The 15492-nt window shown below is 30.5% G+C and overlaps 1 protein-coding gene across 2 annotated transcripts in view; it reads left to right on the top strand.

The window, feature by feature from the left end:
* Positions 1–7241, top strand: part of LOC145248044 (carnitine O-palmitoyltransferase 1, liver isoform-like) — a 124277-nt gene extending 117036 nt beyond the window's left edge. For both annotated transcript variants that reach the window (XM_080109775.1, XM_080109776.1), the window contains exons 20-22: positions 316–393; positions 2178–2270; positions 5934–7241. In XM_080109775.1, coding sequence (XP_079965901.1) covers positions 316–393; positions 2178–2270; positions 5934–6005 — 243 coding nt within the window. In that variant the 3' untranslated portion in view covers positions 6006–7241. The remainder of the gene's footprint in view (positions 1–315; positions 394–2177; positions 2271–5933) is intronic.
* The last annotated feature ends 8251 nt before the right edge of the window (positions 7242–15492 follow it).

Genomic DNA, 15492 nt, shown 5'->3' with positions numbered 1-15492 from the left:
TAAAAAATTATACATGATTGCACATATGTTCACCTTAAAACCAATCAGTTTTCTTGCCCATTCAATGGAGAAACTTTGCTTGGACAGACTCATGATGAGACAAAATATATGAAGGTTTCACAAAGTTAAAAATGTCCATATTTTTTAACAGTTTCAATTTTCATAAAAAAATTAGATTTTTAAATAAAGAGCAGAAAATTAGCATATAGCATAAATATATGTTGATGAGGACAATAATCCAAAGAAATGTAAATATTATTTGTCTTTATTGATCTTTTTTTTTTCTTTTTTTTTTCTTTTTTTTTTTTTTTACAGACTCCTTATCAGCAAACAGATAAACTTGACCTAAATAAATGTCCTGAATATATCTCCGCTGGTGGCGGCTTTGGCCCTGTGAGTATTTCCAAGTTTTTATTTTCTCATAATAATTGTTGTGATTGTAATTCCTGTCAACTTTTAGTTTCCTTCTTCTCATCTTGATATCATGGACCTCAAGCTGTTTATTAATGCTCATCCAATTTATCTCCTGAGTGAGTTATCTTTTGTCTGAAATTCATTTTGTACTATAATCTGAAGAGACGTAGCCTCGTTTCTACATTTTCCAAGTTCATTTTTACTGTGTCAAAGTTTTTGTATATTAAATTATTTATTGTTTATATATTGTATGTATAAAGTTCTACTGTATTCATTTCATTAACAGACTCATGGTTATTAACATATCTGTGCTCGCATGCATAATATTAACAAAAGCGTACTTGTTTTTAAAATTTTTTACATTAGGATCAATTATATGAATGGGTCTACTGTTCTCATCTCATTAGTATTTCCATGTAACCTTTGACCTTCTTCAGGTTTATCTTATTGAACTCTGGAATCTGTGCAGGTAATACTAAGAATACAATTGTGAAACAAGACTTATACCTTATGGCTGATGGAACGAGAAAAAGCTACTTCCATGAATTGAATGAAGGGTTCCATTCTAAATTCCATATAGATACTGAAGTTTGACAGAAAGATTCTACAGTTCAACAAGATGCATCTGAAGAAGGTCGGAGGTTACATCAGCCAGAATGTTATGTGGATAATATTCCAGATAAAAGACCAGTAGTCTGAATAATCCGAATATTACAAAAAAAAACAAAAAAACTTAGTGTTCACTTTTTCCATAATTCGACCGTATAATGGGTTTTGAATTTTATTACATTGAAGTTGGCATATACAGAGAATGAATTAGGACTGTGAGTCATCTAATATACATTTGTTTGATTAATATATGAAATCGATAGAGATACTATAACCGGTATCATATTGAAGCTCCATCCTTCGCTCAAAAAATATCGAAAAATTGGCCAAAAATGTTCATTTTTTTCACCCCGAAATCGACAATTTTCGACAGGGGGGGGGGGGGGTCAACAAAAACGGCCCTCTCGACCGGTTCTACGCATGCGCCAGATGACGTCATAACCTGATTTACTTTAAATAGTTGAAAAACTGAACAAATTTCATGTACGTCGTGTTTAGGTCAGTTGATTAGCATGTTGGTTCATTATGTAAACGTTTTGGGTTCGAATCGTGGTGTGAGATGTCTTCTTTTTTTTTTTTTCGATTTTTTAAATTTAAATATTAAACCAGCCATTTAAGCCATTTTTCACGTAACGTTCATTTTTCTGTTTGTTTTTTTTTTTTGTTGTTTTTTTTACTTCGCTTATCCACCCCCGATCACACGCCCAAAAACACCCGGGTACCCACCGATTTTTTTTTTAAATTTTAATATCGAAACAGGCGTATTCACGTGTTCGTTTTTCTGTTTTCATCGTTCGTTTGCCTTACGTTAGTTTTTTTGTGTGTGTGTGCCCCCCCCCCTCGCTTAAGTGTTAACGTTTTCTTTTAACCTGGTCATTCACGTCGTCGTCGTAACGCTCGACGACTTCTGGGCGGGCACCTGTCAATTTTGTTCTTACTTAAATAAATTCAAACATCTTTCACTAACTCATTCTGGATGGCCGATTTTATTTTCAAACTTCGCTTCGGGTTCGATCATACCCCCCCCCCCCCCCCCCCCCGGGTTCTTTTTTATTTAACACCACACACACTTACAAACACCCGGGCAACGCCGGGTACCCCCGCTAGTCTTTTAGAAAAGAATATTTGTATTTTATTTTTTGCTTTCCTTCCAGGTTGCTGATGATGGTTATGGTGTTTCCTATATCATTGCAGGCGAAGATGTTGTTTTCTTTCATATTTCTTCTAAAAAATCATGTAAACTCACTGTAAGTAAAACCTTAAGTATGTAAATAATAATGCAAACATGCATGCACTCTCGCACTAACCCACAATACTGCACAATGGCTGCATAAGAATACACCATCATTTATTAGACAAAGGAGACGTGTGTGTGTCTAACTAAAAATAAAACTATACAAGACATATTCACAAGCATTTCGACCTCCAACTGTAATATTCATTCCCTTGGAGCCACTAGTGGCAAGATTAGTAGGGGAGGGGGGTAAAGTTATTTTCTTTTTTTTTTTTTTCATTCTTACTGGTAGTTGTTGTTAAAAATAGGTCAAACACTCAGTTAGCTTCTTTTTTTTTTCTTTCTATTATATTAAACCAGTTTTAGAGTATATAGTGTTAAAAAACGATCATAGACATTTTTTTTAAAAGTATTTTGTTATTCATGCCTCCTTAGATGCGAGGGAGGGGATTCAACACCAGGTATCTGTTTTTCTTATATAATTCAAGCATTTAGTAGAATTTACAATCTAAGCCTTGGATGTCTATGAATCAATACAAAATATAAACAAAAGCAAACAGAAAATTCTCTGAATGAAAAAAAGAAAAGGCTTTTTTTTTTCTTTTTTTTTTCTTTTTTGGCAATAACATTTACATGTACTTTCACAAGAAAGCAAAGAAATTGTATTTTTGCCCTTTCAAATGAACAAAAGAGTCCATTTTATTTTGGTTAAAAAAAGTTCTTAATTGAAATTTGAAGGTAAACTTACTTTTTTGTATTGAGTCCATTACTGATGGCAATACATCTTCATCTTTTTATGTCCTGTTCATGGTTGCTGATCGGTTTGATCATTCAGTGATAATGAACTGGGTTTACAATAGAAGCTGAAATCAATGTCATTAGAAGCCAAACTCTTCTGACTGAATAAAATCAAACCATGCTTGAAACAAAATCAACTCATTTTTAGTCACTGGACATTTGATACTATATTTGAACATTACATACAGCACACACATCGAGAGAATTTTACTTATACTGGTTTAAGAACCAATATTTATGACGTTGGCCCCACTTTCAGCCATAAGCTAATCTAGGATTTAACAATCCCTTCTCTGATGAAATTATTCCTCATTTGATTTCCAGTTTTTTTGCAGTTTCAACATCTGAATGATCTGACCTTTTGATCCTGCCAGACATGTTCTTAAATTAACAAAAGTACAACCACATGGAAAATAACGATCATTTAAAACTAGCTAATATATCCAACACTTGATACATACAAAAGCTGAATGTAATAAATAAGTGCATGATGTTCTGTTTGTTGATTGCTGCTGATATCGTATCTAACATAATTTTGGATCCATCAGATCTCTAAAAGTACATGATGCTAGAAGCAGAGTCCGAAGAAAACAAATTATGTCAGTTTTTTTTTTCCAAAACGACGTGTACAGAACAATTTATAACCTCTTTCTCTTTCTGACTAACGTCATGCATGCATACAACTTGATATTATAACGAAAAAATATTGAATTTCGAGGGAAACAAATGGTACCTATGTAACTGTCATGTTGCAAATACTAACATATCCAAAATTTACGGCAAACGATTGGGTAGAAAAATAATTATTAATGAAAAACTGTTTTCAATAAAGTTCATATGGAGAAATAAATTTTATCCAACATTTTGAATTATGTTTGGCAAGCGACAGAACTTAATTATCTCCCTTGTCAACTTATCTTTTTTTAGTAAACATAATATATTAATTTCTCTTCTTTTCACAAATTTTTTTTTATTAATAATTATTTTTCTACCATATTGTTTTTCATAATTTTCGGATATTACTATTTGAGATCTGACAATTACGTAGGTACCATGTGTTTCACTTGAAAAACAATATTTTTTTGTTTAATAGAAACGCCAAACCATGTTCCTCTTATTAAAAATGAACAAAGGGCAATAATCCTCACACCTTTACATACACCACTATTAGAATGTATTGTTTTCAAATATTCAATTTTTTTTTGCTGTAGTGATGCAAATAATTGTTTTTTTATTTTAATTTAAAGTTTTATGATTATAGGTGTTACCATGTTATTGAAGATATGGCAGCACAAAATTATTTTCATATTTTTCAATGCTTTCTTAATCGTATTTAGATACCTTTGCACCTGATCCTGGATATGACCTTAAACTATATCCAGTGGTGAGGCCTCAGCTTGCGGGCTTTGGGGAGTGTGGAGCCACCCTTTAATTACCATTGCTCCCAGGTCCACTCTGACCCGGAGTGGTAGTACCCGTTAGGGTTCCAACTATGGGTTAAATAGAAACCGACTTGAAAAAAACAAATATATTCTATTAAAATATTTTTCTTCAAAATCTTTGGATTCGGCATTAAATAACCCGAAAAGGGTTGATATGCCGTAAAACAAAAACAACTAACCAACCTTTGCACCTAAAGATTAAATATAGTGAATGTGTCAGATAAGACAGCACATAACAAACAACATGGTGATACATGTAAGTTTTTTGTGTCATAAGTAAAATTAAAATAAAAAAATGACTTCTCACAAAATGGCATTGCAATACTTAGAATTTGGAGTACATACATGAAAATGTTGACTATTAAAATAAAACTTAATGGGGTGTTTTTATTTTCATGGCAAGATGATTGTGAAGATATCTCCAAATTCTGTAACATGAAAAATAATTTTTTTCTATTAAAAAACTAGTGTGTTCATGCCATTAAAATTGATGACATATTTTATAGAATTGCTTCTGAACTTATAACTTTTGTAGTTAAAGTCACTTCGAGGGGGGGGGGGGTTAATGAGCAATGCTAATACTTCAAGTTATCTGATTCTTACTATGATGTTGCTTGGCAAAAATAGATAAAAATAGCAATTTAATTAAATTATACACACACATTTAAATAGACTATTTACTATTTTTTTCATGAAAAACATTTGCAAAACGCTCAAACCAAACCTATATTTTTTTTCTATAAATGTTAGTTACAAACTTACAGCTTTTATGATTAAATCTACTTAGAAAAATCAATTATCATCTTGTTTAAATTATAACGATATATACTAATAATACTTCAAGTTAATTGCTGTTGATTTTAACATTTCTTGAATATATATTGGATTAGAAGAGTTCACGTTTCAAAATGGAGACAATTCATTCACAGAACTGTTTTGCACCAACAATCAACATATATTGATACTAAACTTGATATGTCTAAAATCCTTGTTCTAATTTTAATCAAAATCCATTACATAATTTTGATTCTAGAAAATATTTTGAATTTAAAGATTAAGCTAAAGGGGTCTTAAGAAGAAATTGAAATTCAGAAAAACTTGCTTAATTGATGTCTCATGACTATAGATCAAATTTTAATGAAAATCTGAAACATTTGAATTTTCAAGTGAGGTTATTATGCCATCCTAATACTTCAAAGAAACTGAAATTTAGAAAATATTTATTAATGTCTTTAACTTAGTTAAAATTTAACAAAATCAGAGATGAATTTTGACAAGACTTCCACTTATTTTTTTTGCTTAAAGCTCAACTAAATTAGCCCACATTACAATCTTTCAATCCTTTACACTTAACATGTGTGTATTTATTTATATATATATGTATATATACAATGAAACAGGCATATTTTTAATCCATTTTTTTAATTTCTTTTCAGGACTCTGAACGATTTAGTAAAAATATTACACAATCGCTAAAAGAAATCCGAGCTTTGTTCAGTGAAGATTGATGATACGTCTGTTGTAGCTGTTGGACTTTTTGATTTTAAATTAAAACCTTTTTTTTTCTTTCACTGTCACCAACAAAGGATGACAATTGCTTTTGTCCTCCATCAAGAGCTATGCGAGTTGTCCTAAGTGTAAACAAACCCTCAAGTTCCAATATTTTGAACACCTGACAAAAAGTAACCTCTTTTTTTTTAAAAAAGATTCATTGAACATTGAAAACTGAATTAAAAAAAAAAAAGAGGGGACGTTTTATTCCCCATCCCCCGCCATTCCTAATAAAATAAGAACAACTTGTAATAAGCATATGTTTTGGGAACTTTGAAATGAGGATTGATAATTTATATTGTTCTATCATTCTTGTCATGGTTGTTATATGCATAATGTTTCTGGCGATGTAACTGACATTATTTAGGTTTGTCTTTCTGAACTTTGATTCCTGAGTTCAACAAGATGTACCTGAAAAAGGTCAGAGGTTATGTCGGTCGAAACATTGTGAACACAACAATCAAGAGGAGAATGGTAGTCCGGTTGATACAATCATAAAAATCGGATTTTGTTCATAATCGTCTTAATTTGTTGGGTTGCTTGTTTCAATGATTATTCAACTAGTATTATTGAGAGTTTCTTCACATTTGACATTTTACCTTGTAAAACTCACCTATTCCCCCGCCCACTACAATGAACTGCATCAACATCTTTAATTTTAAATAAACTGACGAGCACTAATCAGCGACCCTAGGATGGCATTGTTTTTTTGTTGTATTATTTTTTTCTTGAGAAAATCTTGTTATTATACAGACAAGTAATTGTGTGCGTGTTTAATTAAAAAAAAAAAAAAACGCAAATTAAATATGGAAACACTTGTTTAAAAAAATGTCTAAACAATGCATCATCAATGATGTAATTATTAAGTTAATCGAAAGTTTCAAGGTCTTGCAACAACAAATCCGGTGTTTGTTACAACAGTCAACAAATCATTTTTAAAACAAAAGCAAAACTACATACTTAATTGTAATGCTGAAAATAGTAATATATCCAAAACTTATGAAAAATCATCATATTTATAATTAAAAGTAATTTTTACGGAAAATTCGGTAAAATCGCATTTTTCTTAGACATTATAAAGTAAGCAGTAGGAAACTACATGCAAGGGACATAACAATGAAACGAATGTATTAGATTACTTGTTTATGACTGCAATATTTGTTGTCTATAGCAAGACTTTTTTTTTTTTTTTTTTACTAAAAACACAATAGCAGTTGTTCTACTTAATGAATTTTTGTAATTTTTTAATATATGACTATTTTTGACATGAAAATTTAGTATGTGATATTGTTTTTACTTAAAACAATATATTTAAAAAAATCCGATTTGTCAACCATATTTTAACGAGCACCACAAATCCACTCACCTGGAAGACCCTACCCAAATTCCCTGATCCGGTGAAAGCTCATATTCCTGTGTAGCCAAGTAGCATGTACTTGAAAATGCGAAATGATTAACAGTTTTTCATTTCTCTAATTTGTTGAACATGTGATGAGATTGCATATTGTTTTGTAAATTTTGGTTGCAAAAAAAGAAATAATAAATGGGGATTTCTGAACTTGAAATATGAACATATTCGATTAAATGATTAAATAACAATTCTTCTGTTTTATGATACTTTTATTTAGTTTGCTGACTTTTCTCACATCTTTTTTTATTATTGGTTATCTTAACTAATTTCAATTCCTTCAAGTAACTTGGAAATCAGTGAGATAATTATAATAGGTAAATTAGGTTTATACATAATCCATCATTTTTTAGTATTGTGAAGTGTCTGGTTACAATTAAATTATGATTATATATTTGATTTTTAATGCAATCAGACAATGTCATTTTCCTTAGATAATTCACAATTAACAGCTGAGAAATTGATTATATATATTAAATGAAGCGAATAAATAATATATCTTTAACAAAGCAAACCTATGGAGATAGAAATGGTTTAACACAGTTAAGAAGAGCAATTAAATATGTTAAATAAAAGATGAGGAATAAAAGTTGTGTTGCATAGGGGTGTTATTTCTAGAAGTACCAAATATGTGCATATGTTATATACTGGTGGTATTATTATTAAGATGGCATATTGTATTGTTGTTCATGTTAGTATTAGAAAGTCTTAGTATGATATCTAGAGACTGTCTTAGCAGAAAGTCTTAGGAGTGTTCATGTGTTGAGTGTTCATATGTCTTAAGATGTTCATGTTGTAAGAGATAGCACATTGGAGACATAAACAGGTATATATAAAGAGACGGACAGTTCTGTATATAGGAGAGACAGGATACATATAAAGAGAGAGAGTTCTTATATATATAATAGACAGTGTACATGTTACTACAATAGCTAGCGGCATGCAATACACAATAAGAGGAGACTTGATATATAGATAGATAGACTGAGAGTGCGTTTGACATTTATGTTGACAGTTGTATATTTTTATAAACCCAAAGTTCATATTAATATTTGTGAATATCTTAATAAATAGACCGAGAGATAGTGCGTTTCACATTTATGTTTTGACAGTTGTGCATATAATATAAACACGTTACCTTTCTCATTGTAATGATGAACACAGAAGACGTAGATACAAAACCACAGGATACGTTTATTTCTTCTTCGACCGGTCGGACATGATTTTGTATTTCAGGGATTCAAAGTTGTTACATGGTTATCTCTAAACCCCCCTCGCTTCCAGAGGGTGCCGAGAATCGGTCTGAACCTCTCTGCTCCTCTGATCTGACTGATCTAACTCTCCCTAACTAACTTCGAACTCTTTCCTATTTTGAGAAATCACATGTATGTCTGGTCAATGTGACTATATCACGTGTTATCAACATGCGTGATTTGCACGGTTTTGAAACCATTTCTGACGACCAGGAAATTTCTCATTCTCTTTGTTGTTTTACAAAGGAATTTAACCTACTTCTGTAATTCTGTAACCCATATTTTATTATGCATTCTTTCTAAGAATGTGAAAAGTTTCCAGCCAAATTTGTATTTATTAAATATTTTAACAGAATCAACAATTTACTGGACATTCCATTTATAATAACATTCTGTGTTTATTTTAACTTATGATTGGAATTCTCAATTCCAAATTTAGCTTCGCAAGTTCGAATCTTTGACTATCCTATTTCATATTTGCATTTAACTAATTCCCTATTTTTTTACTTACATGAAAAGGGGACAGCTCTTATCATGTAACAGTTGCATATAACTTTATATCATCAGATCAATAAGAAAAGAGGGTAAAATGGAGAGTAAAACTTCTTTGGGCCATGGCATTTTAAATGCTTCTCATTAGAAGAGAAAGCCATTATACAAAATATAAATAAAAGCTGACCTAAGAAAATTTATATTAGAAATGAAAAATATATATATTAAGAAATATTAAAGAATATAAAAATTAAAAATATAAAGAAGAAAGTAAGCATATGTAAATATGAAGGTAAATTAAAAAATGGAGCATTTAGCTTCCAAATGCCATGATCTAAAGAGGTTTTTCTCTCCATTTTACCCTCTTTCTTTATTGATCTAATAAAGTTGTATGTAACTTTTATTCCTCATCTTTTGATTTAATATATATATATATATTATGTGTGTCTTTTAAAAATGAGAAATATCAGAAAGCTAAATAAAAAAATTGTAATCTAAGAATTTTCTCTTATATGTTCATATATGTTTAAATAAAAAAAAAATGCCATCTCCATATGGTATAGATAACGACTGGGAAAAAACTTTAGACCTTGAATTTCTCCCCTTTTATAAATACAATTTCATACTTTGACACAAATGTTGGCTGAAGCTAACAAGTGAATTATTTCATTTCATAATTCCTAAATATGATTGTTTTGTTTGACAACTTTTAGAACAGTCTTTCGTTTTCTCAAAATTTAAAAAATTAGAAAATAATTTTTAAATTCTTTCATTTCGTTCTCTTTCATTCTGCATATTATCTTTCTCTAATGCTGACATTTTTTATTTTCCTCTTATTAATTAAAAAAAAAAAAAGGATCAAGTGTAGTCAAGGACAACCCAAAGGCTCCCTTTTTGTTGGCTAATACATTGAGATAGAGGGCAGGACACCATTCGTTTCCATGGATTGCTCTATTTACTCTTGATCCTTGCCTTATAATACCGAGTGTTAAGCAAAGAGCTATCAAATATAATTTTCTGAGTCTTTGGTATGACTCTACTAGGAATTGAACTCCAGTCTCTTGGTGCTTTAACAAACACTCAAATAATTATACCAATCATATTCGTTTGTTTTCTCTGGAAAAAAAAAAAACTTTTTTGTCTTTTGTTTTTTTGTTTTGTTTTTTTTTTACATATCCAAAGGAATTTTACTGAAACATTTAATAAAGCCTATTTTACAATTTCTGTTTTCCCAGTCATTATTTATTGATATCATACAAGTGGATGTGTCCCACTTTTTTAAAAATTTATTATATATTCACTATAACCAAAACCAAAGGACTGACATCTGATAGTTATTCATTTTTTATGTTCGTTAAACAAAATTACATGATTTAATTTTAATAAAAAAAAATGTGAAAAAGAAAAGACTACATTTTAAAATGTTTATTATTTAGAAATTTTATTGTCCAATTATTTTCTTATATTTGTGGTTCTGCTGCTGCTTCTTCTGATGATGCTGATTATTATTATTGTAGTAGTGCATTAAATTTGAACCTTCTAAGAAATTTTTTTTTTTTTTTTTTGAAGTGGAGAAACATTGTATCAATTATTCCCCCTAATAATCAATCACTTATACCCCCTCCATGTTCCCTAGTAACATATTTCACTCTGTTCAATCCTTGACTGACTAAAGGAATATATCCACACAAACATCTGGTGCATTCCTACATTTTAAAATATCTGGAAAATATAAAAATTTCGATCACACCTCACCTTACATTTTTAATATATTAGGGCTCTTTTAAACATTTTTTTTTTTTTTTAAATTTAAAAAAAAACCCTGTAGATTCAATTTTGTAAAGCCTTGAATACTTTGAGCATACCTATCACCATATTCTGACATTTGTAATTTGAATTAAGCATGCGCACAAATATAAATGGGGAGGGTCAATACATACATACATGTGTCTACCTCTCAGTTCAGATCTCATAGGACAATACAAGTTTAGCAAGACATCTACGTAATTTGATGAAGCAAGGGAGACCTCCATTCAGTTTCAAAAGACAATGAAAGCAGCCTTAGATGCCATACCTGGTCAGTGTTTGTGACATGATGAACTTCTTGGAAAGAGCCAACCCAATTGACCCAGGGTAAATGCTGCAACCATAACAATGATGTGTGAGGGTGTCTGCATGAGAAGTCTATTATGAAGTATTGTACAATCTCAAAACCCTGCTTCTCCTGGATTGGTATTGTCTTCATCTAGTGGCAAAGTGAATTCTGGAAGTGCTGAAAATAATACTATATTCTCAAATGGTCACTCCTCTAGTATTGACCAACTCCGTGTCACTCAACTTCAGTGATCTAATGGGATTGGGTGTGTCAATGTCATTGCTGATGCAGACATGTAACATATCATGTAGGTGTTTATTGTAAAAACAAATTCATGCACCCTCTCTCCCATGCTGGGAGGGTGGGGGCTTGACTTGGGGGCTGGCAGATTGAATCGATTTGCACCTTTTTGGGAATTTTATTAAATGTATAATATTCATATTCATCGAAAGTATCTATCAATAATTTCAAGGCCTGTAATCATTCTTAATGCATATTAACCCAGTGTCCTTGCTCAAAGATGGTTCAAATAATGATGTATATTTCTTTCGCTACTTAATTGTGTGTGCGTGTGTGTGATTACATGGCATGCAGTTCATTTATAAAAATTTGTTTTAGAAATGCAATGTACAGAAATGTTAGTTATCAATATTGAAAGCAGATAAAAAAATCTATTGTTAAAATGAAAACTGCACCAAAAATTATGATTGTGATATTAGGATGCCTTCTGAAAACTTAACTTGAATTTATAATATATCAAGAAAAGAATGTGTTTTGAAATTGGTGGAAAGAGTTTCATGAAAGAAGTTTTTGTTTTTAAAACAAATTCAGAACATCAAATTATGGGGGGGGGGGGTCTAGTAATATATACACCAGTGAGCTACTAAACTATTTTTTGTGACTTTAAAGGAATTTAAATAATATGAGCTGGACTATTCCATACAATACTATTTTTAATCATTTGTTTGGTACAATAGGAAATCTGTTATGCTTCATTATCTGACAGTCCTCTTTAAAGGACACCTCATATTTTGTAATTCTAATAATAAAGTGTTGTTTTTTTTAACTTTTATTTTTAATTTCACTAAAAACTAAAAAAAAAAAAACAGATTGATATAACTTAACCAAATTGAATATGTACCAATCTGCTTCTGAACAAGAATACCCATCCTAGAATTTGTAAAATCAATTCCTCAAACAGTTTTACACCACTTTTATGTCCTTGTTTGAAGATTAAAATAAAAATATAATGCTACCAAATCTCATGTCTAGAATCCCTATTTCAATTTTGATCAAAATCCATTTAATGATTTTGATTCTAGAAAATGTCTCAAATTTAAGGCGTCTTAAGAATAAATTTAAGCCTAAGGAGTCTTAAGAATAAATTTAAATTCAGAGAATCTTTCTTAATTGATGTTTAATGACTATTGATTAAATTTCATGCAAATCTGAACTGCCTGGATTTTTACAAAGGCATTCCACTCCCCCTTTTATTCCTTTGCATAAACAATATAGTCTACGTTACGACACCGTATGCCTAACTTTATATAATGATTTTTTTTTTTTTTTTTTTTTTTTTTTTTTTTAAATATTTTAATGAAAATAATCATCTTAATGTATTGATCCAAAAACCTGAAATTTTTTTTTTTTATCATTGAAATGATTGAATGAGAAAACTTGTTAAACTTATAAAAATAAACATAAGAAGTATAATTTTTTTTCCTTATAAAATTTATTGTTCTACTTGATGAATTTGACTGAATCATTGTTTGCATTTTGTAGACTCCGCGACAAATGCAACAACAAACCAAGTCGAAAGGATGTGGAAGGAAGCAAAACAGTGAAACCGGAAGTTTCTAGATACATATCTAATTGAATTTATGTGGAGACAAAAATTTGGAAACAATCCTGTTGCCTCTATCATAAATCACATTTTCGAAAAGTACCCGGTTTGGGAGCTTCCTTCCATTTCCTCTACCCCATCTCCTCCCTCTTTGCCATCGGTGGCAGTTCAACAATCGACCAAAGTAAAGACTGCTGAGGAAATATCCTCGTCTCTAGAAAGTTCTTCCACCAGCAATGAACAGCTGTAAAAAAAAAAAAAAATAATAGTAAAGTTTTCTTAACAAAAAAATATTTTTCCTATACTTCCATCTAACAATTTGATTTTCATAAAAATAAATTTCAGCTTTTCTAAAACAAAAAAAAAAATTCTGTTGACCAAAAAAAAAAGAAAAACTACTGAAAAAAAATCTTGAAAAAAAAAAAACGGTACTTGCATCTATTTACAGTTAAAAATAAAACATTCATCTTTTCTTGAAAAAGAAAAAAAAACTTGATAAATAATTTGCAAAAAAATTTTGAAAAAAAAAAACAAACATTTATATTCAGTCACTTTATGATAGGTTTTTGTTATTTTTATTTAGTGTATTTCTTTTTTTTTCTGGTTTGTTTGTTTTGAAATTAGTCTGCGTCTGATGATTGCCGATCGCATCTGATCTATGATTGATGGAAAATCACGAGAATCTGGGTCAAATTCTGCAAAAGTACCAATAATTTTTATATAGAAAAAGTAGGCTTTTAATGTCAATGTCAGAACATATCTTTATTGTTACTGTCTTTTAATGTTATCTTTCAATTTGAATGGAGGGGGAGTAGTATTTGTTTTGTTGTCATAAGACTATCTTCCCATGCATTACCTCTTTGGGGGGAGTAGCATAGGTTTAATCATAAAATAAACTAGCAAAAATCAGAGGGAACATATTGTTAATTTAAATAATTAAATATTACAACTTTTTTGTAAATGTTACTTCTACTGGTGTAAATTATTGCAACGATTAAATTAAGATATCTCTCTTGATGACCCCTCAGCAGTGATAATGGTGGTTGTGTTCTGGGTTTTGATGTTTGCAGAGATGGCTGACAAGGCTGATCCTGGTTTTGAACTACCTTTTACAGTGTAAGCAGGCAATTACATTTCCATTTGGACTGTTGGCTCGTGGGCATTCTTCTTTAACTCTCCTTCTCTTTCTCTTCTCGAAGTCCACACGCTGGTTGGCTTCAAAGGTGGTCTGTCCTTGTCTTCCATGTGTATATATACTGATGCCACACTTCGTCAAGTTCGCTTACAGAAGATCCGTGTATCACTTCTGGCCTCAAGTGTGCTTTCATTCTTTTAGCTGCCCATAGAAGAATTGTTTCAAGCAGCTGGGAATCCGACATCCTGATAACGTAGCCTGACCACCACAGCTGGTTCCTAATGACAGCGGCTTCACCGCTGGTCTCCTTAAAGACACTAAGGTTGGGGCGATAGTCCTCCTAGGAGATGTCCAGGATGCTCCACAGGCAGCATTGGTGGAACTTCTTTAGGGTCTTGAAGTATCAGCGGTACATTGTCCAGGTTGCTGAGGTGTATAGCGGAATCGGGAGCACGACAGTTTTGTATGCAACTATTTTGGTGTCTATCCAGATGTCTCTGTCTTTCAAGACAAAGACAAATTAAGACCTGAAATATGATGGAAAGGAAAATGTAAATAGAATTAATCGTCAACTTTTAATCTAAAAATCAAATAATGAAAAAAATATTTGTTTTAACACAAAATTTGATTAGGTAGTTTGTCAAAGAAATCGATTTATTAAACATATCATCCATTTTAGAGTAAATCCATTTCTTGATAATTGCATTGTGACAAGCAAAACAAGATCCACAGATAATTGGTTTTTAGATAAATAATGAAAATAAATTAAAATATAAATTCCTTAAAAAATTTTAATTTTTGATGCCGAAAATGACAAACCATAATCACTCTAAAAAAAAAAAAATGTAATTTTGTGATTCTGTAGTTTGAAAATAAAATTTATAATGATCCTTATAAAGTGGTAAATTATATATAAAAAAAAAATGCCACAGAACAAAAGCAAAATGTGTTTAAATATTTTTACAAAGTTCATGATGTGTTTACTAATTCACGTAAACAGAGCTGTATGATAAATATCTGATTTTAAAATATCTTTTATGTATTTCATTTTTATTTATTGTGGATTTTTTTGTGTGCCCACTTTTAGAAATCTAATTTGTACATTTTGCTAATTTCAAAAATGTTTTTTAAATTCACTAATTTTTGTTTTCTTTCCATTTTATTAATTTTTGTTTTATTTCTTTTTTTAAGTTTTGGTTGTATGTGTATTTAATAACC

This window comes from Euprymna scolopes, chromosome 26 (genome assembly GCF_053919585.1).
Source record: "Euprymna scolopes isolate OS-2025 chromosome 26, ASM5391958v1, whole genome shotgun sequence".
Lineage (NCBI taxonomy): Eukaryota > Metazoa > Mollusca > Cephalopoda > Sepiida > Sepiolidae > Euprymna > Euprymna scolopes.
Note: the sequence above shows the minus strand (reverse complement) of the source record. Positions and strands in the feature narration are given on the sequence as shown.